The 26,267-nt window shown below is 40.8% G+C and overlaps 1 protein-coding gene across 2 annotated transcripts in view; it reads left to right on the forward strand.

Annotated features, from left to right (window-relative positions):
• Positions 1-26,267, forward strand: part of cpxm2 (carboxypeptidase X (M14 family), member 2) — a 212,292-nt gene that overhangs the window by 175,962 nt on the left and 10,063 nt on the right. For both annotated transcript variants that reach the window (XM_072239466.1, XM_072239467.1), the window contains 2 exons: positions 526-823; positions 18,001-18,140. In XM_072239466.1, the coding sequence (XP_072095567.1) occupies positions 526-823; positions 18,001-18,140 (438 nt within the window). The remainder of the gene's footprint in view (positions 1-525; positions 824-18,000; positions 18,141-26,267) is intronic.

Genomic DNA, 26,267 nt, shown 5'->3' on the forward strand with positions numbered 1-26,267 from the left:
GGCTTAACACACCAATAGATCCAGATGGATATTTCAGATCTCCCAGGAGTGTGTTTACTTGCTGAGTCCTTAACCATACAGAAAAACAAACATATTGATGTGGAAGAGGAAAATCACCTTGGCTGTGAGGATCCCAGACTTGAGCAACAGGCAGATCAGTGTTTGCAGACTCTTCCGTGTCAGATACCAGTGCTGTTCGCAGAGAGTGTTCGCGTAGTATAACATCCATTTTTAGATGCATTCTACATATGACCTCGCTATAATCCATCCAACTAATTTGCAAAACTTAGACTCAATGTTTTAGGAACAGCTTCTTCCCCTGTGCCATCAGATTTCTGAATGGTCCTTGAACACCACTTCATTATTTCTCTTTTGCACCATCTATCTGTCTATCTGTTTATTTATTGTAACAGAATGTTCTTATACAGTATGTTTGTACTGTACTGCTGCCACAAAAGAACAAATTCTACAACATATGTCAGTGATAATACACCTGATTCTGATTGGGATGAATTGATTTTACAGGTTGCACTTGAAACACGAGCAGTGATTGCCTGGATGGAGAAGTTTCCTTTTGTGCTGGGTGGAAATGTACAAGGAGGAGAACTGGTGGTGACATATCCATTTGACATGACGAGGTACAGCACAAAAGTTCACGAGTATACCGCCACGCCAGATGATCATGTCTTCCGCTGGCTAGCATTCTCTTATGCCTCCACTCACCGTCTCATGACAGACGCAAATAGGAGGGTGTGTCACACAGATGATTTTGCCAAGGAAGATGGAACCATAAATGGGGCATCATGGCATACAGTAGCAGGAAGTAAGTTTGACCTTTCTGCATGAAATGTATTGAACAAATTGACGGGACAGTGCTGCTTTTCTCATTCAGGTAGATCTTGTCTCCTGCTTAGTTGTTCCTTGATTTTTGGAGACGCAGGTTATGATTGAAATGCCGTGTAAGGGTTATCAGCTTCTCAGATGATCGAGAGCACCATTGACAGTGTCCTGGCCAGATGCATCACTGTCTCTAGAGGAATTGCAAGGCATCTGATTGAAAGTCCCTACAAAGGATTGCTAGGACTGCTGGGAGGATCACCGTGGTCTCTATTTCACCCATGAGAGATATTTATCAGGAGTGCTGTGTACGCAGGACCCTTGGTATTGTCAGTGATCCCTCCCATCCAACCAGCAATCTCTTTTGCTACCCCCCCCCCCCCCAACATCAGACAGGAGGTATCTAACATTAGGACAAGCACTGATAGCTTCTTCCCCAGAGCCATAAGACTACTGAACTCTCTGCCACCACCCAGGTCTCACCACACATGAAGTACCAGGAATATTATGCTGTTTACTTTTTAACTTGTATCTATATGCACCTTATTATTTGTTAATTTATTTGTGGTAATATTACTTATGTCTTATGTGTGTGAGTTATATGTACTGTGTAGAACACCTTGGTCCAGAGGAACATTGTCTCATGTGTACATATGAAGAGTTGAATGACAATAAACTTGAACCTGAACTTACTTTAAATGAGTTTCTGACCACAGTTAAAGTAACAGAGAGGGGAAACTGGACTGAGCGCATTGAGAACTATGATAATGATGATATAGAGATTAAATTCCGTTGTTTATCTCTTCAGGAGACATAGCTGGCCAGAATAACATATTGTGAATTGTAGAGATTACTTAATTAGCAGTATTAATATGCTTTAATTTGAACCATGTTTTGTTGTGCCTGTATTTGATAGTACCTATCAGAGCTGCTGCAGAGTCGCCTATGTCAATGTCGCCCCGGAAGTCCGACTTCTGAATGGACATTGAACCCATGACCTCCACCTCATTACTTTTTATTTACTTCCTATTTTTTTCTTGCATTACCTATTTAATTTAGCTATTTTATATATAAAATATATACCGACATATGCCGATGATATTAAACCAGATTCTGTTTCTGATTATGTAAAGAACCCAGGTTAGAATGATTGTCAGACATGTGTGTGTGTGTATATGTGTGTGTGTGTGTGTGTGTGTGTGTGTGTGTGTATATGTGTGTGTGTGTGTGTGTGTGTGTGTGTGTGTTGATGAGCAATTTTGCTCCTAAAGTTCATTTCCTGAACTATTTTGTTTTATATTCTTTTCCCTTGTCTTCAAAGAGTCATTCAGTCCATCCTATTTCTCCAGTGCTTGGCTCTCCCATCAGCTCACCTTTCTCTGTCAATGACTTTAAAATCCTGCACCATTTTCCTTATATAATCACAAAGAGTAATTATATTGTAGAAAGTTTTGTTGTACGCATACCTTTAAAATAGACATTGAATTTTATGGGAAAAGCTTCACTTGAGATCGGACTTAAAATTGATTGCCCTTGTGTTGACCTCTTTTTGACTGATCTGTTGCTGTAATTAATTATCAGCTCTTGCAATTCCAATCCATGTCAGAGCTGAAAGAATTCATTAACCCTGCCCCACTGCTAGGATGTTTATGTCCACACAAGTCTTATAGGCTGTAATATATAGGGAAACTTCAACAAGCAAAGGATATCAGACTAAGTCTAGCCACTGTAATACATACAAAATGCTGGAGGAACTCAGCAGAACAGGCAGCATCTATGGAAAAGAGTAAACAGTCGACATTTCGGGCTGAGACTCCTTCATCAGGACTGGGGAAAAAGAGGTGAAGTCAGGTGAAGAAGCTGGGGGAAGGGTAGGAAGGTGAAAACGGGAGGGGGGCAGGGGTGAAGTAAAGAGCTGGGAAGTCGATAGGTGAGAAACTGCTGGAGAAGGGGGAATCTGATAGGAGAGGACAGAAGGCCATGAAATATAGGGAAGGGGAGGAGCACCAGAGGGAGATGATGGGCAGGTAAGGAGATAAGGTGAGAGAGGGAAATGGGAATGGGGAATGGTGAAGAGGGGCCAATAATCGGAAGTTCGAGAAATCAATGTTCATGCCATCAGGTTGGAGGCTACCCAGGTGGAATATAAGGTGTTGCTCCTCCAACCTGAGTGTGGCCTCATCGGGGAAACCTTGGTTTCCAGCATCTGCAGATTTTCTCTTGTTTGTAACTCTAGCCACTTATTGTAGCTGAATTGAAAATAAAATCTAATCAGCATTGTATGTAGTAGAAATAAGTAAATTAGTGAAGGAAATCCTCCAGACTAAAATAGTTAACGTAGATATCTGTGATAATTAAATTTTAGATGTACAACTGGAAATTACCTTTCAGTAGTCAGCTAAATGAATATTCTATAGATGGCTAAAACTTCCCATAAGTGGTTAATCTAATTCGAATAGAAAGTTTAAAAATGCAGCACAGAGAGAAAGGTCTAACTGAACTTCATTGTATACTAATTTATGACAAATTATTATTAATACTTCTTTCTAATACTTCCATTTTGATAAAAATGTTAATAAAATACTTTTAAAGTTCAAGAGTTGGGATTCACAGCATCAAATTGGATAGAAGCCAATGGAAATTGTCTATGCTAGATTCACATCTACTTTTGAACACAACCACTATCTTTAGGACACAGTAAGTATGCCCATCTAATGGTAGGCTTGTATTGTTTAGGAAAAGCTTTGTAACAAACATAGCAACCTGTTCTCTTTGCCATCGTTGTTGGACTTTACAAATGTATAATGACTTAAATCATGAAATAATCTATTAGCATGAACGACTGCTCCTTTCGGATTTCAGTAGTGGTTGTTCAAAATATTACTTCTGTCTTGTTATGCATGCATGCTCCCTTTACTTCAAATATTTAAAGATTAGTTTCTTTTTGTACTATGAGTTGGCACTTTGAGGGGGCAGTTTCAAGCAGGAGAATGGTTACCATGATAAAGAGACAAAGTTGAGGTGATCTTGCTGAGGATTTGTATGCTTGGATGTCAATGCGAAACAGGCAGACCTTCCTGTTTTAACTGGAAGCATTCCTTGCAGCTAGTTTTTATAAGGATATGAGCAAATCCCATAAGAGTACTTATCCTATCAATAAGTAAATTGAAATATCCTAAGGGAGACATCACCATGATTTACACACAGTTAGATTAAAACACTTTAACTTGCGTTGAGATAATTTTGAGATGCATCTGTATACCTGATTACTCTTGCTAATGGTAACATGTTTGTGATCTGAACTGACTAGAATGTTTCAAGTCATCAACTCCCAGATTATGTCTCAGCACGAGCAATTGCTGCTTAGTGTTCCAAATGCTCCACCTGACATACAGTACTGTGCCAAAGTCTTACTTACGTATACATATTAGGGTGCGTAAGACTTGTGCGCAGTACCGGTGGGAGGAAAGGATATTGGGAATGGCAATAGTGGAATGCCATGGGAGGGGTGTGGGACAGGTGGCAGACAAGTACTGTTGGGGGGAGGGGGCAGGTGTGGCATGGGTACAGACACACCCAGCCCTGAAACACCAGGCAAGGCCATTTGATTCCAAACAATTGGTTTATTAATCAGAAGAAAATGTCTCTGTGGTGCTTTCCGCTCCCTCCCCTCTCCCTTTCTGGTTTCCCAATTATGATTCCCTCTCCCTACCTTCTTCCCACTCTCAGTCCACAACAGAGACCCATATCAGAATCAGGTTTATCATCACTCACATATGTCATGAAATTTGTTTTTATCTGCAGCAGTACAGTCCAAAACATAAAATTACTACAGTAGTGTGCAGAAGTCTGAGGCACCCTAGTTACATACCATGATTTCCCTCTCCCTACATCCTTCCCACTCTTAGTCCACAAAAGAATCAGGTTTATCATCACTAACATATGTCATGAAATGTGTTTTTTAATACATATACATATTTGTGTGTGTAAGACGTTTGCACAATACTATATATCAAATTAAGTTTTATTTTCCAATCCTGAAATGTGTAAATAATTCACATATCTTTTAGTGATTTCAATTTCACTTTAGCTCATTAGCTAGATATAATTATTAGTCAATATTATGAGTATGTTATATTCTCCTCCTGATTCGTTTCACATAGTGTACACAAAACCTGCAGTCTTTTTCAGTATATTCTCACCATCTGCTTCCACTGCTACTATGAATATGGTGGAAAAGCAAAGATGGTGATGGTTTGGGGAGATGCAGAGTTAACAGAAGACTTAGAAAATAATAATCAGATTTAGCAAAGTGAAAATGGGTTTTGGAAAGGGAACTGATGTGTGACAGACCTATTAAACCTACTGAGGCAATAAATAAGAGAAGAGTTTAGGGTGAACCAGTTGATCTACTATATTCATATTTACACAAGAATTTTGGTAAAGTGCCACACAAACAATTATTAAACAAAGTAAGAAGATACTGTTTCCTTTTCCTTAAAGGAAAATCCTGCCTGACAAACCTGTTACAATTTTTTGAGGAAATTACCAGTAGGCTAGACAAGGGAGATGCAGTGGATGTTGTATATTTGGATTTTCAGAAGGCCTTTGACAAGGTGCCACACATGAGGCTGCTTAACAACATAACAGCACATGGAATTACAGGAAAGTTACATACGTGGATAGAGTTTTGGCTGATTGGCAGGAAACAGAGAGTGGGAATAAAGGGATCCTATTCTGGTTGGCTGCCGGTTACCAGTGGTGTTCCACAGGGGTCCGTGTTGGGGCTGCTTCTTTTTACATTGTACATCAACGATTTGGATTATGGAATAGATGGCTTTGTGGCTAAGTTTGCTGATGATACGAAGATAGGTGGAGGGGTCGGTAGTGCTGAGGAAATGGAGAGTCTGCAGAGAGACTTGGATAGATTGGAAGAATGGGCAGAGAAGTGGCAAATGAAGTACAATGTTGGAAAGTGTATGGTTATGCACTTTGGCAGAAGTAATAAATGGGCAGACTATTATTTAAATGGGGAAAGAATTCAAAGTTCTGAGATGCAACGGGACTTGGGAGTCCTTGTACAGGATACCCTTAAGGTTAACCTCCAGGTTGAGTCGGTAGTGAAGAAGGCGAATGCAATGTTGGCATTCATTTCTAGAGGAATAGAGTATAGGAGTAGGGATGTGTTGTTGAGGCTGTATAAGGCACTGATGAGACCTCACGGAGTACTATGGGCAGTTTTGGTCTTCTTATTTAAGAAAGGATGTGCTGATGTTGGAGAGGGTACAGAGAAGGTTCACTAGAATGATTCCGGGAATGAGAGGGTTAACATATGAGGAACGTTTGTCCGCTCTTGAACTGTATTCCTTGGAGTTTTGAAGAATGAGGGGAGACCTTATAGAAACATTTCAAATGTTGAAAGGCATGGACAGAGTAGATGTGGCAAAGTTGTTTCCCATGATGGGGGAGTCTAGTACGAGAGGGCATGACTTAAGGATTGGAGGGCGCCCATTCAGAACAGAAATGCAAAGAAATTTTTTTAGTCAGAAGGTGGTGAATCTATGGAATTTGTTGCCACGGGCAGCAGTGGAGGCCAAGTCATTGGGTGTATTTAAGGCAGAGATTGATAGGTATCTGAGTAGCCAGGGCATCAAAGGTTATGGTGAGAAGGCGGGGGAGTGGGACTAACTGGGAGAATGGATCAGCTCATGATAAAATGGCAGAGCAGACTCGATGGGCCGAATGGCCTACTTCTGCTCCCTTGTCTTATGGTCTTATGGTTTTGAGGTAAGAAGATTGAGAGGCAATCTCATTGAAACATACTTCTTAAGAATCTTGAATGGAAATACCACTCACGTATATGATGAAATTCCGATGTGCTGATCCATGGCCTTCTCTTGTGCCAAGGTGAGGACACCCTCAGAGTGGAAGAGCAACACCTTATGTTCCGTCTGGTTAGCCTCTAACTTGATGGCATGAATATCGATTTCTCCTTCTGCTGAAAAATTTCACCCCTCCCCACTCTATTCCACATTTTGACCTTTCACTTCTTCCCACCTGCCTTTTACTTCCCCCTGGGTCCCTCTTCCTTCCCTTTCTCCAGTTGTCCACTCTCCTCTCCTATCAGATTATTTCTTCTTCAGCCCTTGACCTTTCCCACCCACCTGGCTTCATTTATCACCTTCCAGCTAGCCTCCTTGCCCTACCCCCACGTTTTTATTCTGGCATCTTGCCCCTTCCTTCTTGGTCCTGAAGAAGGGTCTCGGCACAAAACATCAACTGTTAACTCATTTTCATGGATGCTGCCTGACCTGCTGAGTTTCTCCAGCAATCTGTGTGTGTTGTGAAATGTGTTGTTTAGCAGCAGCAGTACAGTGTAATATGCTTAAAATATGATACATTACAATAAATAAATAGTGCAGACAGAGAACAAGATGGTCAATTGGTGTTCATGGCTTCATGGACCACTCAGAAACCTGATATCTGAGGGGAAGAAGCTGTTCCTAAAATGTTGAGTGTGTCTCTTCAGGCTCCTGTATCTCGTTCTTGATGAGAAGAGGGCATGTCTTGGATGGTGACAGAGTGATAGATTGCCTAATTGAAGTTTCTAGAACCAGAGGTTACAATCACAAAGTGTGAGGTCAGACGTTCAACGCTTTTATGAGAAGAAATTACTTCACTGATAGGTTAGTGATTTTTGGGATTTTCTATGCTGGGCGGCTGTGGATCGTTACTCACTGAGTATATTCAAGTTAATAAGTTTACAGATATTAAGAGAGAGATAGAATATGAGCTGAGTGCAATAAATAACATTAAGATATTAAAGTAAGCCATTGAATGGTTGAGTGGCGCTCTCCAACGTTAGTGTCATAAATCTTAGTGTTCTTAGTATGTGGGGAGGAACGGTAGTGTTGTGGTTAGCACAGCGCTTTACAGTATCAGTGACCTGGGTTCAACTCCCGCCACTGCCTATAAGGAGTTTGTATGTTCTCCCCGTGACTGTGTGGGTTTCCAGCCTCAGCCCAAAGACGTACCGGTTGGTAGGTTAATTGGGCATTGTAAGTTGTCCCGTGATTAGGCTAGGATTAAATCGGGGGATTGCTGGGCGGCGTGTCTTGAAGGGCCAGAAGAGCCTATTCCGTGCTGCGCTGTACATCAATAAATTAAAACAAAACAAGTTCAGCTGTAGCTGTATAAAACAGTGGTTAGGACTCATTTGGAGTATTGTGTGCTGGTCAGGTCACCTTACTGTATTGCAGGAGGTGCAGAAAAGGTCACCAGGATGTTGTTGGATCAGAGAGTATAAATTTTAAGGAGAAGGTGGAAACCTTGGATTATTTCTCTAGAGCAGGGGTTCCCAACTATTTTTATGCCATGGACCCAAGCTGATAGAGGTATAAAAGGTTATGAGAGGCATAGAGAGGGTAATAGTCTTTCTTCCAGGGTGAAGATGTTAAATACCAGAGGTCATAGCTTTAAGGCGAGAGAGGGTAAGTTTAAAGGTAAGACTTCTTACGCAGAGAATGGTAGGTGGTTGAAACATACTGCTAAGAGAAGCGATGGAAGCAAAAGCAATACCAATATTTAACAGGCACTTAACTGGGCAGAGAATGGAGCGATCATCCCACGTGCAGGCAGATTGGATCAGTTCCTCTTGGCATCATGGTCTACAAGACACAATCGATCAAAGGGCCTGATCATGGACTGTACCGTTCTATGTCCTTACTGTGGCTTCTAAACAGTTGTATTTATCTTGGTCATAGTTAAATAATTCATATTTGGAATATAATTAACTGCTTTTTAATGTTTGAAACGAGCTATGCTTACAGGATAATTCTCATTTGATAGCTTAATTGCCTTTTTAGTAGATTTCATAAGGCATGAGACTAGAAGTTCATCTAGTGCAATGTTTTTATGTGATTGAAACTGTGGTTAGGGCATTGGACTAGCGACCTGAAGGTCATGAGTTCGAGCCCCAGCCGAGGGAACGTGTTGTGTCCTTGAGCAAGGCACTTAATCACACATTGCTCTGCGACGACACTGGTGCCAAGCTGTATGGGTCCTAATGCCCTTCCCTTGGACAACATTGGTGTCGTGGAGAGGGGAGACTTGCAGCATGGGCAACTGCTGGTCTTCCATACAACCTTGCCCAGGCCTGCGCCCTGGAGAGTGAAGACTTTCCAGGCGCAGATCCATGGTCTCGCAAGACTAATGGATGCCTATATTTTTATGTGAAAAGCATGCATTGTAAAATTGCCTTGCCATTGCCCATGAAAATATACACCAGGATCTCCAGAGATACATGGCAACACTATTGATAAGGGACTGATCAGAGTTCTACCTTTCATGCATATTAAGTGAATGGTCGAGCCTTGAACACAAGAGGGAAGAGTTACCAAGTTTGACTTATAAGGCCTAATTTTATCTAGCCTAGAACTGGTCAGAGTGGACGTGTTTTTAGTCAAATTCTACCTTCCCATGTCATTCACTTTGAAGGTAAGTGCATTGATCTTTAGCTTGGGCTCAAACCACCTGGCTCCAGGTGACTGCCTCCAATGGCACACTATTCAATCTTTTTGCAGTCAGCCAAAATGCTGAGAAGCTGGTTCAGGCCAAGACTGCCCTAAAGTGACAGGGCCAGTTAGAAGCTGCAGCTGCCAAGCTAGAGCGCCTTCCAGGTCATTCCTCTCATGCCCGTTTTGTGCAGTTTTCCCCCCAAATTCCTGGAACTATCCTGTGCATATTGAGTGTGGTAGGATATCATTCCTTTTAGGCCTCAAACCAATGTGTCACAGGCTCCCCTGCAGCACAGCTTTTAACACACATTTCATGCATGAAAGATTTTCTAATCCATGATTGATTGGCTGTACGTGCTGTCTGCTCTTTGAACAAGCAATAAACGTAACTCTAGAATTCTGATTAATATTACCTGTTTCTCCTATTTTTGAGGGCTGTACACTGTGCTGCATGTAATTAGGTTGTTTTGGAGGTATACAGATTAATATTTTACAACAACCCCACTGTTGCTTTATCTGAGTAAAATCGTACAAAGGGACTTTGGGAAATGTTAATTCCAGGGGTCTGTGAAAAATGGAGATATCCACTCTTTCCTCTAAACTGCATGGGTAAGCAGCTGCACAGTAACGGAAATGCTCCCGTGCACATAGCCTTTGTTGCCATGCCGCTGGAATTAGATGCAGATAGAGAAAGTTTACAAAAGGTGAAAGATTTTCTTTGTTGTCCTGTATTTCATTGTACCCTTTAATTAATAAATAAAATCAACACTATGTGATTTTTCAATTTTCATTCTAAATATTCATTGTAAGCATGTTACAGAAGAAAACATTTAAAGTGCCACAAACTTTTCTGGTCATGTAAAAATTTCCTGCTCAGAACATCGGTTTGACAACACAGCTGTAAAAAAAATAGAAGGAACATTGGAGATGTCAGAGTGTAACTAACAAAACATGTTTGCTGTTTGTTTCTGGAAGAAAGTTATCTTCAAAACTAGCTCGTATCCAGCCTGGTGGGATGTTTTAAATTTAATTAAAGAAAAAGGCAAATACTACTAATTTTCTATTGTGACGTTAACATTATTAATTTAGAATAATTTCATAATTGCAATAAATCCAACCACTATGCATATAGAGTGGACAGCTGAGGCCTTGTGATGGTTTACTTCTATTTAGAATAAACACAAATTAATCTGAGCTGCTGTATTATGTGACATCTTCCAACTAACTTTGAAATAAGGGTCTCATTTACCTTGAGAAAGTTCCCTTGCAAAATATTTCGCTGTGTCTAGACATCAAAAAATAAGAACATTGAGAATCAGCCTTAGTGTTAACTCAAAAATTACCAGCAGCTAATTTCAGCTGATCATCTATCCCACCTAATTTTATTGTCCATTAACTTTGCTATCACCCAGTAAAGCTGCTGTCCAAGCTGTTTGTCACTGAAAATAAACTACTCTGAAAATCAAGAAGATCCTGTCCACATGTACAATTTTAGTGGATTTGCACCTCATTATCTTGGCTCCATTCTGGAATTCCATACCAATATCCTGGCATGACTTATGGCCCATAGCTGCCCTGGTGCATCAGCAATGTTTGTCCCCAACTTCCTGTCAGATGTCAGAGGAAAACCATGTCTTTGCATTGGTGAATTGGGGAGCAGACAGGCCCGAAGGAAATGTATACTCTCAGTTTCTTCTGCTGCTAATGCAGCAAGTGAGGTTCTGGGAGTGATAATGCCTCCTAGTAACACTCTGGCAAAATTTTTTATGGGTGAAAATTGATGAAAATTCCACCTCTTTTCAGTGCTTCAGCCTATTTCCTCTAAATGAATGGTTGAAATTCTGTGCGAGGGACCCTCTGATGAGGCTCTGCTTGTATAAATTATCCTTAACTGTTCTCAAACATTCCATGTTTGATCACACCTAATTCTTATTACCTGCTCTCCAATTCCCAGCTTTCATTTCTACTCTGCAGGTTGATATTATCACCTTTTTATATATTGATCTCGCCTATCATATCCTATGTGTAAACCCTTTCAGTCTGATTTCTTGTCTGTACCCTCATCCGTTGAACTCTTAATTTTTCCACTGATGCTACGTTATGGTAACATCACTGATAGTCATTGCTTACCGTCTTAGGCTAGTCCCAGCACCATATTCTCGATCACAACTTGTGCTCCACTGTTAAGCCATTGTCTTGCTTGTACTATATTCAATGTTGATAAGCAAGAGCTTTCTCCCCTATCTTACTCAAATTGATACTGAAGTTTCTGGCACTCTCCCAATCTTCTGCATTTAAATTATTAATTTCTTAGCGCTGTCTAATTACTTAATCGAGCTGCATCTGCTGATGTATAACCTACTTTTAACCCTGAGCTGGCATTCCTGTTCAATTCACCCTGTTAGCTTTCCCTATTCTCACCTTTGCATTTTGGCAATTGAAACCCTAGTGCATTTGCTTGATACTCCCCCAGGCTCAACTTTATAAAAGCTCTGCTCACCCAAAGTGTAATCCAAACAAACTGCTATTGGTATTGGTATTGGTTTATTATCATTATGCGTACTAGGATACAGAGAGAAACTTGTCTTGCATACAGTTCATACAGATCAAAACTATTGCACAGTGTATTGAATTGGAACAAGGTAAAATAAAACAATGCAAATAAAATTCCAACAATCTGATGCCCATGTCAATTTCACAAGAAAATCTGTACAGCATTCCTGCCCATTCTCATCTGAACTTCCCGGTTCAGTGAATTCAGAATGCTTGATGTTTTATAGCCTTGAGTTCTTGCATTTCTGAAACCTTATGTGCTGCATTTCATTGTACAGATCACATTCTGTTCTGCCTGCCCTCTCCCATTTTCTGTTATGCTTTCAATGGAAGAATATTCAGGTGTTCTGGTTGCTGAGTTCACAGTTCTACTCTACACTTAGCAGCTACCTCCTGTATCTAATAACATGGCCACTGAGTGTATGTTCGTAGTCTTCTGCTGCTGTAGCCCATCCACACAAAGTTCAATGTGTTATGCGTTCAGTCTGACCATTTTCCTCTGACCTCTCATTAATGAGGCATTTTTGCCCACAGAACAATCACTGAAGAGATTTTTTTTTTGTTTGTCACACTATTCTCTAGAGAACTCTCAAGAATGTTGTGTGTGAAAATCCCAGATCGATAGTTTCTGAGACGCTTTAATCACCCCATCTTGCAAACAACAATCATTCCACCAAAGTCATATTTCTTCCCCATTCTGATGTTTGGTCTGAACAACAACTGAATCTCTTGACTGTGTCTGCGTGCCTTTATGTATTGATTTGCTGCTACATGATTGGCTGATTAGAATCAAGTGTACAGGTGTACCTATTAAAGTGGTCACAGACAGTATATTCTCCATTCCTCAAAACTTTCCTTTAATAATGTGTGCACATCTTCCTATCTCTTTCTGATTTTGTACTTGTGAAGTTTTGGGACCTTTAAATTTGATAGCAATCCCATACGCAAGTATCACGTTTTAGATACTATTAATGCACAGAACTATTTAGTGTTTGTAAAATAGCATTTATACCTTACTCAATGGCCTCTAGTTATAGTCCCACCCAACCTCACTTAGAAAATGTCTGCTTGCATTTATCCTGTCTATACCCCTCATAATTTTGTACTAACTTTCCTCTCAATCTTCTATGTACTGGGGAATAAAGTCTTAACATATTCAATCTTTTCTTATTAACTCAGGTCCTCCATTCCTTGCAACCTCTTTCAACCTTATTTATATCTTTACTGTAGGTAGGTGACCAAAACTGCACAAAATCTAAATTTCAGACCAGATGAAGGGTCTAACCTATAACTTTGACTGTTCACTTCCCTCCATACATGTTGCCAGAGCTTCTCCAGTTTCTTGTTTGTTAGACCTGTAATTCTTGAGAATTGTGAGCACTGAACAGGTCCAGGCAAATGATTTGTATCTTCTAGAAGGTGGAAAGACCTTGGGGTGTCAGTTATGATAGGATTCCCAGCCTCTGAGTTGCTCCTGTAGCCACGGTATTTGCAAGTCTGGTCCAGCTGAGTTTCTGCTGTAGGCTTTGTGGGACAGAGACCCTTCATTAGGACTCTAGGCCTGAAATAAAAATTGCTTATTCAACTCCATTGCTGCTGCCTGGCCTGCTAAGTTCCTCCAATATTTTGAGTGTGTTACTCCGGATCTCCAGCAGCCGCAGAATCTCATATGTTTATACAGTACTGTGCAAAAGTCTTAGGCACATCTATACAGTTAGACTTTTGCACAGTACTGTATTTGTCAACGTGGAGTGGAGAGTGAGCTTATAAATCTGGCGAGAGCAGAGGATGTTAGGAATGGGAAGGGTGGAGTGCCGCAGGAGGAGCGTGGGATGGATGGCAGAAACAGAGTGCCAGGGATGGGGACTGACACACCAGACATTGCCAGTTAATTCCCAACAATTGGTTTATTGATCATTACAGAATGTCTCTCTGGTGCTTCCCGCACCCTCCTCTCTCCTTTACCCTTCTGCCCAAGCATGATTCCCTCTCCGTGCATCCTTCCCACTCTCAGACCCCAATCGAGAATCAGGTTTATCATCACTCATATATGTCATGAAATTTGTTTGTTTTTTTGCAGCAGGAGTATGGTGAATACGTAAAGTTACTGCAGTACCGTGCAAAAATCTTAGGCACCCTAGCTATGTATATATCTGCAGAAGACTTTTGCACGGTACTGTAGCTTCCCATTATTTTTGAAGATTAACTCCTCTTCCATGTGAAGAACCAAAATACCAATTTATTTCCATCAGTTCCTGGAACTGAAAAAGGTTGGCACCCAAGGGGTTGGGTAGCTGATCAGGACTAATGCTTCCACTTTGCTATTTTGTGACAGCTTTTCACTGTAGACATAAGGTGAAGATTGTATCATCCACAGTTGTGTGAGCTGCCTGCATAAACTTGCATCTGAAAAACACTTGCACGTAGTGCCAATTGGTTGCTGCTACCCTTGTTAGCTACTGTGCATTAGCACATGTCAGAAGGCAGAAAGTGGGATACGTGGTGATAGAGTTGGAGAAGGAGGAGAAATGGGAATTTTATTGTTTAATATTCTTCAGAGTGGGTAATAGTTTCACTTTCCAACAAAAGAATGACTTACAGCAATGTTAAGAATTGCACAATGATTGGATATGAATTGCAGAAATATGAATACTTACAAACTGATTGTGTGTCAGACTTGGTTCACATTAGGAATAAAGAGCAATGAAGTTTACCATTTGCGTAAGTTATCTCATAACCTGTCATTTTGCACTATAGGTAGAAAATAGTTTGCTGCATGAAGTTTTTAAAAACTCGTGATAGCAGTTTAATATTAATAAGCAGCCTGGGATTTGTGTTCTATACACTACTGTGGAAAAATCTCCTGTTGTTGCCAGTAAGGAATTTGTAAGTTCTCCCCATGACCACGTGGGTTTCCTCCAGGTGCTCTAGTTTCCTCCCACAGTCCATAGACATACCGGTTCGTAGGTTCATTGATCATTGCAAATTGTCCCATGATTTGGCTAGGGTTAAATCAGAGGATTGCTGGGCAGTGCGGCTCAAAGGGCCAGAAGGGCCTAATCGATACTGTGTCTCAATAGGGAGATAGATAGATAAATTAGTGAAAGTGTGGATGCCTAAGCCTTTGGCACAGTACTGTATTTGTCAACATGGAGCAGAGAGCGAGTTTGCACATCCGGCGGGAGCAAAGAATGTTGGGAGAGGTGAGGGTGGAGCGCTGCGGGAGGGGTGTGGGGCAGTTGGCAGAGAAGGCGTGCCAAGGACAGGGGGTGGTGCGGGTGCAGACACACCCAGTCCTGAAACACCAGGCAAGGTCATTTGATTCCAGACAGCTGGTTTATTGATCATTGAATGTTTATTGAATGTCCCTCTGGTGCTTCCCACTACCCGCCCCCCCCCCCACTCCCTTCCTGTTTTCTCAACCATGATTCCTTCTTCCTGCCCCTTCCCGCTCTCAGTCCACAATAGAGACCCATATCAGAATCAGATTTATCATCACTCACATATGTCATGAAATTTGTTTTATTTTGCGGCAGCAGTACAATGTTATACATAAAATTGCTACAGTACTGAGCAAAAGTCTTAGGCACCCTAGTTACATATATGTGCCTAAGACATTTGCACAGTGCTGTATACTATATGTTATTATCAGCAATAAAGGATGACATATTAGCACTAACACATGAAAGTTTTGAATTTACAGTTTCTGTAGTTCAGAATAAAATATTGTGAAGCTATATGAATTAGATATAGGTAGTTTTTTGATGATTGTTTCACATTCTGGAATAAATTGGCCATTGTCAATAATTGTAATGTTTGGCTTCTATTCATGGAGGCAACAGAATGCCTGGAGTTCCCACTTCATTAAATTAATTCTATGCGGTGGTGTGCTGGGGCAATGCCAACAGACTCAGTAAACTGATTAGACAGGCTGGCTCTGTTGTAGGAGTCAAACTGGACACCCTGGAGGCTGTGGTAGAACAAACGACCCTACGTAAAATACTTGCAATTCTGTTCAATATTTCTCTCCCTCTGCATGCCACCTTGGCTGAACAGAGGAGCACTTTTAGTAATAGACTAAGACAACTGCGATGCTTCAAAGAGCACCATAAGAGGTCATTCTTACCCTTGGCCATTAGGCTCTACATTGAGTCAACCTGTAGTCGGGGAAGTGATAATCCCCTTCTGTTAGACTGTTTGAGGTAACTTATTTTTTATTCTTTCTTAATTTTTTTCCAATATTTGTATATCTGTGCATTTGTAATGCTACTGTGACTCTGTAATTTCCTTCAGGATCAATAAAGTATCTATCTCTCCATCAATCTATCTATCTAATTCAGTGTAATCACTGCATAATTTTACCACCCACCATTCAACAGGACACATGCTAGCAGTGCCTGAGTTGTCAGTGGGGCAAAAGCATCTTCCAATGATTCTAAGAGATTCTCAGAGCCAGGCATCGCAGTGGAAGCCCCTGTTGCAGGGAAGGAGGCTGATTAAAAAGTAGACAAACAAGTGACCTCACTGTCTGTACTTCATTAGGTATTTGAAGAGGTTGGTATGTTATCAAAGACTTAGCATTGTCTCTGATTGGTGGATGATTGGTGGATGAGCTGCTCCCAAGGGAGTATGATGTAGCCACCCAATCAGAGGTGCTACCCATTCCTGACACACCTTACTCCCCAAACATCTCATTACCGCCATCGTGAAGGAGGTACAGAAGCCTGAAGGCCTGTACTTAGTGACTTACAAACAGTTTCTTCTCCCCTGCCCTCAGGTTTCTGAATATTCCACGAACCTATGAACACTCGCTTGTTATTCCTTTCTATTGTGCTATTTATTTTGTGATTTATACTAGTTTTATGTCTTTGTACTGCGCTATTGCTGCAAAACAACAAATTCCATGTCATTTAAGTGAGTAATAATGAACCTGATTCCTATTCTGATTCTTATTCCACTGAGGATGTTCCAGGCCACTGTGACTTTCTGAGACAGATTATTAGCATTTTTATTGACTGATGAAATTTAGAGAGAAACCAAAAACATAAGACGTACTCAGGCGTTTCAGAAGAAAGTGAATAGCCCAGGGCAATGACATGAAGTTAAAAATAAATAGTTTGAAGATGCAGACGGAATGGGAATGGGCGGGTGTGTAGGCGGGAAGGCAGGGGAGATTAAATTACAAAGGGACATTTCTGTGCAAGGGTGACACAGTGGTAATGGGATCAGTGATAAGGGAAAGCATATGGCTAGAAGAGGTGTAAGTGGGAGAAACCAAATCACTGCCTGAAACTAACAAATCTAATACATTTGGAGATTTTATTATTAAAATTTTCTCTAGATATAACCAATGGTTAATATCCAATGGATTAGAATGCACCTAACTGATGAAGCTGCTGGCCAATGGTGTACTGGCATCCGCACCAGACTTGGAGACAAGTGGTCCCAGGTTCGAACCTGGCCGGCTGCTTGCACACTTTCCATCTGTGCTGGGCTGAGCATCGAGCTTAGCAACTCGGCCTTATAAAAAACAAACAAAATGTTACAGAAATGGCAAGGTTGCTGTCCAATGCACCAAACAAGGTGTGGAGAGGAATAACAACAACCTATTAGGTAGAATTGTGTTCTGGCTCACCTAAAAATCGTATCAGACAGCAACTGTAACACTTCTTTCTTTTATAAACACTGTTCCATGAAGAAGAAGAAGAAGAAGAAAGCCCTTAACTCCGAGTGGAGTCATCGGGACGCTGTCATGACAGTGTTTTTTTAGCAGACTTTCTTATTTTTACAAGGCTGAGTTGCTAGCTCGATGCTCAACCCAGCACAGATGGGAAGCTTGCAAGGGAGCCGGCTGGATTCGTACTCGAGAGCCTTCGCTCCAAAGTCTGGCGCTGATGCCATTACGCCACCAGCCGTCACTGTTCAATTGTATTGTATAAACATCAGTTTCATTTAATTGTGAGATAACAAAATATAGGTAAATAATTTGACAGAGCATAAATGTGAGCATACCATTAACTTTTAAGATATTTGGCTGGAGACTCACTGGAAACTAAGTTTTAAACTAAAACTAAAACTTCCCTTTTTATTAAAGGTATGAATGACTTCAGCTATCTGCACACAAATTGCTTTGAAGTATCTATGTACGTGGGCTGTGACAAATTCCCTCATGAGAGCGAACTACCAGAGCAGTGGGAAAACAACCGAGAATCCCTTCTTGTTTTCATGGAACAGGTATAGTCTCAGAAAGATTTGTTCTCTATAATATCATTTATAAATGAATGTCTTGGAGGCAACAACTACTTCAGGATGGAAAATATTTAGCATTCTAGTGCAAGACAAATAGGACTGTAGTTTGGGAGATAATTGTGGGCAGAAAAGTATAGGTTTCGTTACTACTTTAGGAGTAGCAGATCAATGCTAAAAAGAGTACAGCGGAGGGGTTCCCAACCTGTTCCACGGACCCCTTGGTTAATAGTTGGGGTCCATGCTTAAAAATATTGGGAACCCCTGCTATATACTCTATGAACTTCTACACAACACCAGCAAGTCCAATTCCCTTGATTTGCCACTGCTTGATAGAGGTTTTGAAGCCCTCACTTCATTTTATTGCGGTTCAAGATACCAAAACATTCTTTTTGATGTAGACACAAGAGATACTGCATATGCTGGAAATCTTGAGAAACACACATAAAATGCTGGAGATACTCAGCAAGCCAGGCAGCATCCATGCTGATAAATAAATAGACGGCATTTCAAGCCGACACTCTGATGAAGAGTGTTCATGAACTGTCTCAGCCTAAAATGTTCAACTCTTTATTTCCCTCCATAGATGCCTGACTTGCTGAGCTCCTCCAGATTCTTGTGTGGGTTTCTCTTGATGTAATGCTTGAGATTTAGTCTGCCTTTTTCACAAGTTGCTCTGCTTGATTGCAAGGTTAAGTATTTATGTTAAGTTGTTACAGTACCAGAGAGGAATGTAGTAAAAAATTACAGATAAAAGATGCCTATCCTTGCACCATCAGGTCCTACAGATAGACTTTTAATCTTTTACTATCCTTTCTGGGCCTGTTCAGTTCAATCATCTGTTCAACCAATCAGTGCGGGCCTGGCATTTGGTTCGCAACAGCTGGGAATTAAAATATCAAACAGGACCATGGTTATCATCTTAAGAACCTAAGAGCATGAAATTGGCAGTAACCTTGGCATTCAACATCAGATCCCATTCAGAATGGCGGTAGCTGTAATGTATGGATCCATTTCTCTTAGGGCAATGACTGTTTCCCCCGCCCCCCAGCACTTCATATTAGTCTGTTGTCTGCACATGCATATTTTTCTTTCTCTCTCTCTCTCTCCCTCTACCCTCACTTCAAGCCATCTCCCACGTGTGTGCTTTTATTTAATTGATATGTAGTCATGCACAGACACACAGACATAATTTGGCAACGGCTACGAACCTCATTGTCAGAAAATATCGTGAACTGCACCGACGTAACAGTGAGAGTTAAATAGCACAGGGAGGCCATCATAGATACTAACAAATGTGTGAGTGCAGTTCATAGTAAAAGTGAAAGACGCACTGAACTTGAAGTGAAAATAATGTGCTAATGGCTTCAGTCGGAAACGTTGATGAATTTGATAGCACTAATGAAGACTGGGAGTTGTATATCAAGAGAGTTGAACTGTATTGTAACATGAACAACGTGGGCGAATAAAAGAAAGCTCCTGCTCTTCTTAGCTTAATGGGTTCAAGGATGTACGATCTCTTATACAGCCTAATAATCCCTGCAAAGCCAGCAAGCAAGACATTTGATGAAATTGTCAGAATTTTACAAAATCTCTTGAGCCCCAAACTGCTGGCAATAACTGAGAGATTTAGATGTTACAAAAGGAACCAGTCAAAAGATGAAAACCTTTCTGAATACATTGTAGAACTGTGTAAACTTTCCCAGTACTGTGACTTTAGAGATGGATTTTCTGATGCATTAAAGGGCAGGCTCGTATGTGGCATGCATAGTCAAAACACTCAAAAGAGGTGGAGAGAATGTGCAAGTCAGACAAAAAGCACAACCGAGTGAAAAGCCTCAAACACAATACCGAATGTAAAACAGAATCAGACAACATAGAGTCTGACAAAGGTAAACTGCCTTGCCCAGAACTGCATAGTATAACTGAAACTGATCTCAAAGTCATCTGGATCACAATAGGTGTGTCCGGTGTAAAACTGAAAATGAAGCTGAATACAGGGTCTGCTTTGTCCATAATTATAGAGGCTGTTGACGTAGTAGATGCTAAAGACCTACACAGGCGATAAAAGTGTCTCCCAAAGGCAAACTGAAGGTAAATTTGACTTATGGAGGCCAAACACAGTAGTTTACAGCTTTATGTATTGAAAAGTGGAAGGACAGGACTTTTTGGACGTGAATGTTTGAGAAAAATCCAACTAGACTGGCACTCAATCAAAGTTCTCAGTGTGACGTCAACAGACAATGGCAGCCCAAGTGGCAGCACTAACTAGAGACGGGCACAGCTGCTTAATGCTAATGAGAAGGTGTTTGAGAAGGGGATTGGTAAACTCAAAGAGGAGAAGGCCAGAATTGAATTGAATGAAGCAGCAACACCAAGATTCCACAAAGCATGTCCAGTGCCTGACCTACTATGTCCTAAAGTGGATGCTGAACTGCAGAGCTTGGAGACACCTAGAATTCTGTCCAAGCTTGAGTGGAGCGATTGGGCCATGCCCATTGACCCGGTGATCAGGAAAGGGAAGGCTGGAGCCATCGCATATGTGGGGATTTGAAGGTGAGTTTAACCCGGTTCTGTGTACTGTGCACAAATAGAAGACATTTCTGCATCTTTGGCGGGCGGGGAGAGGTTTTCAAAGATTGATTTGTCACAAACCTATCTGCAAATGGAGTTTGAGGAGTCAAGCAGGAAATTCGTCACAATCAACTTTCACAAGGGACTGTTCCAGTATAACTTTCTCATCTTTAATATCATAAGAACATAAGAAATAGGAGCAGGAGTAGGCCATCCGGCCCATTGAGCCTGCCCTGCCATACAATAAGATCATGGCTGATCCGTCCGTAAACTCAGCTCCATCTACCTGCCTTTTTCCCATAACCCTTAATTCCCTTACTATGTAAAAACCTATCTAACTGTATCTTAAATATATTTAGTGAAGAAGCCTCAACTGCTTCCCTGGGCAGAGAATTCCACAGATTTACCACTCTCTGGGAAAAACAGTTTCTCCTCATCTCCGACCTAAATCTTCTCCCCTGAATCTTGAGGCAATCAACTCCAGCAATTTGGCAAAGAACAATGGACCAAGTGCTCCAAGATATCGCAGGAGCAAAATGTTACCTTGATGACATCATCCTGATTGGCAACAATGATGAAGAACACCTCCAGAGCCTTGGTAAAGTGCTTACCAGGCTGAGTAAGTATGGTCTGCACGCAAGGAGAGAGAAATGTGAGTTGTTTAAGATTCAAATTTCATATTGTGGACATGTCAGTGACAAGCATTGCTTACACAAGTCACAAGAGAAGATTAAAGCAGTGCTACAGGCACCTAAACCAGAAAATGTGTCGCAACTCAGGTCATACTTGGGGCTTATAAACTACTACCACCGGTTTCTCCCAAACATTGCTACAGTGCTGCATCCATTGAACGCACTGTTACAGACAGAAGCAGGGTGGGAATGGTCAGAAAGATGTGAAAAAGCATTCAAGGAAACAAAGAGACTAATAACATCCAATGAACTGCTCACCTGTTATGACCCATCTCTGCCCATCAGACTGGTACATGACGCATCCCCTTATGGCATTGGAGACGTTTTGTCACACACTATGAAAAATGGATCTGAACACCCAATTGCATTTACTTCAAGATCACTGACGAGCACAAAACGCTGGAAACAAGAGAACAATCTTCGTTGGGGAGGGGATAGCCTGTGATGGACTGGGCTGTGTACACTGCCCTCTGCAGCTTCTTGTGTGGCCTGCTGAAATTCTTGACATTTTCTGTTGAAAATCTCATCAGTTTTCTCTTTCTTCTGTAGCTTTCATAGACTGGTCTAATTGGAGTTTGGTGATGATCACTGGGTATTACAAATAGGAGGAGACTGAGAGGCCCTTAGTCTAGTATGGGGAATAAACACCCATGGGAGTGGCCATCATCATGGCAAAGAGTACATATTGACTTTGCTGGACCATTCATGGACTCCATGTTTCTGATTGCTGTGGATGCTCATTCAAAGTGGCCAGACGTTGTACCAATAAAACCTATCACCTCATCAAAGACTGTTTCTGCTCTGAGGACTATCTTCGCCAGAAATGGCTTACCAGGACAAATTGTGAGTGACAACAGACCACAATACACTTCAGAAAATTTTGACTGTTCATGAAGAAAAATGGCATCAGACTTTTCATATCAGCTTCTCATTAGCCAGCAATGAATGAGTGAGCTAAAACGTTTATCCACACATTCAAGAAGTCCATTAAAGCTATGGACAAGGAGGACATTTCTCTACAGCACAAGGTGGACAACTTCCTTTTTGTGTATTGGAACTCTGCTCATGCGATGACAAATCAAACACCGGCAATGCTGTTTATGAGCAGGAATCTGAGCTCTCACATAGACCTCCTGAAACCAGATCTATGGGGGTAAGTGCAGAATAAACAGTTCAGCCAGTTGCCAAGTGAAGCAGCAAGGAGCTTCGAGATTGGAGATGAAGTCCTAGCGCATGATTACCAAGAAGACAAGTCGACACCCAGTCGAATAGCTACAAGAACAAGACCACTGACGTACACAGTTGATGTTCAAGGTCATACATGGAAATGTCATGTGAACCAGATACCGGATGCTGAACTGAAGAACACACCTGAGTTGATTGCATCCCACAAGACAGACAGATTACAGTCACCGGACTTACTGCTCAGTGATGATCATGTGACACTGGAAACTGAGAACATTGCCTTAGACAAGGCACATACCAAACCTGATGCCACTCCACAGGCCCAGAGGTGCAAAGAGAACATTATTGTTAACAAGACACCTGCCAAACCTGATGCTACTCTACAGGTCCGGTGGCACTACCCTGAAAGAAACAGAATGCTGCCCAAAAGACTGAACGTTTAGAACTGTGAAGATAGTTATGGACTGTTATTATGAAAGCATGTTTATTTGGAATATGTGTTTATGAAAGGGAAACTGAATGTTTTGTACATATATATATTTATGTTGTGTTAATCTAAAGGGGGAGGAAGTGTAATATATGGATCTATTTCTTTTTGAGCAATGACCTCCCCTCTTAGCATTATGTATTGATCTGTTGTCTGCACAAGCACTGTTCTCTATGCATGCACATTGTTCTCATTCTCACTGCAATGTGACTAAACCAGTTAAAGCCATCTCCTGTGTGCGTGCATTTACTTAATTGAGATGTAGCTGTGCACAGGCACAAGAGTCACCACATCACGGGAAAAATAGGAAGGTTAAGCAAAAATTTTCCACCTTCAATATCATTACCTGCCCCATTAAATTAAAAATAAATAAATTAAAAGCACCTACCTCCAATGTAAATTCATAGAGGTTGCATAAATTTTGTGTGCTGTGGCAAAAAATATCCATTGAAGTAAAAGGTTAAGAGTCTAAAACAAAATTTAAAGATTTCATACTGGGATTTCTTAAAAATCTAAGATTGTATTTTCATTTTGTTTCACTTGGTTTGCTGCAATTTATTCACATAAGAGGTTAGTTGGTCATGGTCCTGTTAGAGGTACAATTGACAGGAAATGACACAAAGCTGTAAGCTATTTTTAGTCTTCAACAAATGGCAGCTATTGTTTAGGGATGTGACAAGGTTGTAACTGCATTGCCATGTTGAGTGGAGACCATCGCACACTGTGACTGTGGCCCATACGCTCATCCTAGTCCAAAGATAGATACAGTCTTTGGGGTGAGTCAACAATTCATCTGCTGCATTTGACACACCTTCTAACACTTCTTTCCTGTACAGAATGCTCAGAGCATAATTAACTTTATCCTTCATTCTTCTGTTCAGTAAATCAGATGATGATGTATGTTGTGCTTCAGTTGTGCAGGCTTGCCGCAATAAGTCGACGTAGGCTTCAGCTAGTTCCAAGCACTCAGGCAATGCAGGATGTCAATTCAAATTGTCAACTACAGTTTCTCGTTGTCTTCGCAGGTGCTGCTTTCCCCGCCGAGTTTCTCCAGCAAACTTTGCTCTGTATTGCAGCATTGTTTCTTTTCTGTATCTATGATGTATTCTGCAATAGCTGTGCGCTGCAATTGGAATTAGTAGCTCCTGAAGGGCAGACCCTGTAGATCAATGGCCATCCACAATATAGAGGCCATAAGAGCATAAGGTATATGAGAAGAATTAGGCCATTTGACACATCGAGTCTGCACCACCATTTCATCATAGCTGATTCATTTTCCCTCTCAGCTCTAATCTCATCTCTTCTCCCCATATCCCTTCATACCCTGATTAATCAAAGATATATCATCCTGTGCCTTAAATATACCCAATGACTTGGCCTCCACAGCCACCTGAGGCAACGAATTCCACAGATTCACTACTCTCTTGCTAAAGAAATTCCTCCTCCGCTCCATTCTAAAAGGACACCGCTCTATTCGGAGGCTGTGTCTTCTGGTCTTAGACTCCCCCGATACAGGAAACATCCTCTCCACATCCACTCTATTGAGGCCTTTCAACATTCGATGGGCTTCATTGAGGTCACCCCTTAATTTAGTCTTCCATTCTTAACAAACTTTATAACTAATTGCAATTGTCCAACATTTACTCACTACAAGCTATTTCTTTTGAACTGCTCTTGATATCAGGCATCAAGTAACTGCTTTCTGTATAGCATCTTCCCATCAGTATATCATAAACTTAAATGCCAAACATAATAATGGGTTAAAAACCTTCTAACTAATTTGTGAATAAAAAATGCTTTCCTCATTAATTCTGACACCCATTTATACTTAACTCTTTACGGAACGACAATTCCTTTCAAAGTGCGCACACTTTAAATGACACAGCTTAAAAAAATTGCCAATATCTTGTGCTTTAAAGTAGAGAAATAGACCTGCCATAGAACATTTCTCCATTTTCTCAGGAGTAAATAGGAAAATAGGAAACTTCCTTATGTTTTTATTTTGATGTGGTTCTAAGTAATTTGAAAGTAATTTTCAAAGAAAGATGGATTTGTGATAATGACATATCCAAAGGGAATGACCATAAAAAAAGCACAAGGCTTTCAAAGATGCAAGAATACATTGATGAGTAACCCCTTGCAATTCCTGCAGGACATTTTTTTCATCAAGGTAAAATTATAGCTATTACTTTATCTTTCATACTCTGCCCTGCTTATAAATCAGTATGTTTATATGCAGTGAAGGTGCAGACCAATATCTCATAATATTATGGTGCTGAAGAAAAATATTAGTTAGGAATAATTTATTACTGTACAATTATTTTTGATTTACCAAGGTGCTAATGTGAATGCTTTTGATTTATGTTAATAGGATGCGTAACATCTTGGGGGTTTGAAGCCTGGATATCTACCAGAGCTCAATCTACATTTTAGGATGAACATGTTGATGTAGTATCTGCGGAAATAATTCACAATTTGAACCTAAAAATACACAACGTTGTATATATTGCTCCTAAGGCTTTTGATTTTATTTTGGGCAAAATCCAATTGAAATTCCAAATCCTTACCCTTTTGTTTGGTCTTGGAAAGTACAGTGTATCTGAATTGGATGAAAAGGACTATTTCATAGCCTTACATGTTGACTGAGGGTATTCCCTCACTAGACTGCATTTGTATGAATCAGGCAAAAGATCTGCATACATTCTGTTTGTTCGGAGTGTAGAGGCATGGAATTAGTTCCGAAGTGTCCACATCAATGTGAAAGATGAACTTACTATGATCAGTTCAAGGTCTCACTTGCAGCATCACTTCCACTTCATCAGGCGGTGAACAGCACATTGATGAGACCTGTACCATTCATTTAGAGGGTCACAAGTTCAAATCCCACCACAGCAGCCGAGGAATTTAATTAAAGGAATCAAATAAATCTGTACTTTGGCTTTACTTTCACTTCATTTGTGCCTGTTACATCTTGGATATTTCTAAAGGAGTTCTTTCATTTTGCCTTGTATCAAGTCAGGGTGTTTGTCATCTGTTCTAAGATTGCCCTGCACCTTCCTCTGCCTTGTTACTTTTCATTTTCATACATTTCTCTCCACCCACTGCAAACATGTGTTCGAAACCAAAAGTAATCTCAATCCATGTATATTCATGACTCTGTTGTCTCTAGAAGTCCCT

This window comes from Mobula birostris, chromosome 21, assembly GCF_030028105.1.
Source record: "Mobula birostris isolate sMobBir1 chromosome 21, sMobBir1.hap1, whole genome shotgun sequence".
Classification (NCBI taxonomy): domain Eukaryota; kingdom Metazoa; phylum Chordata; class Chondrichthyes; order Myliobatiformes; family Myliobatidae; genus Mobula; species Mobula birostris.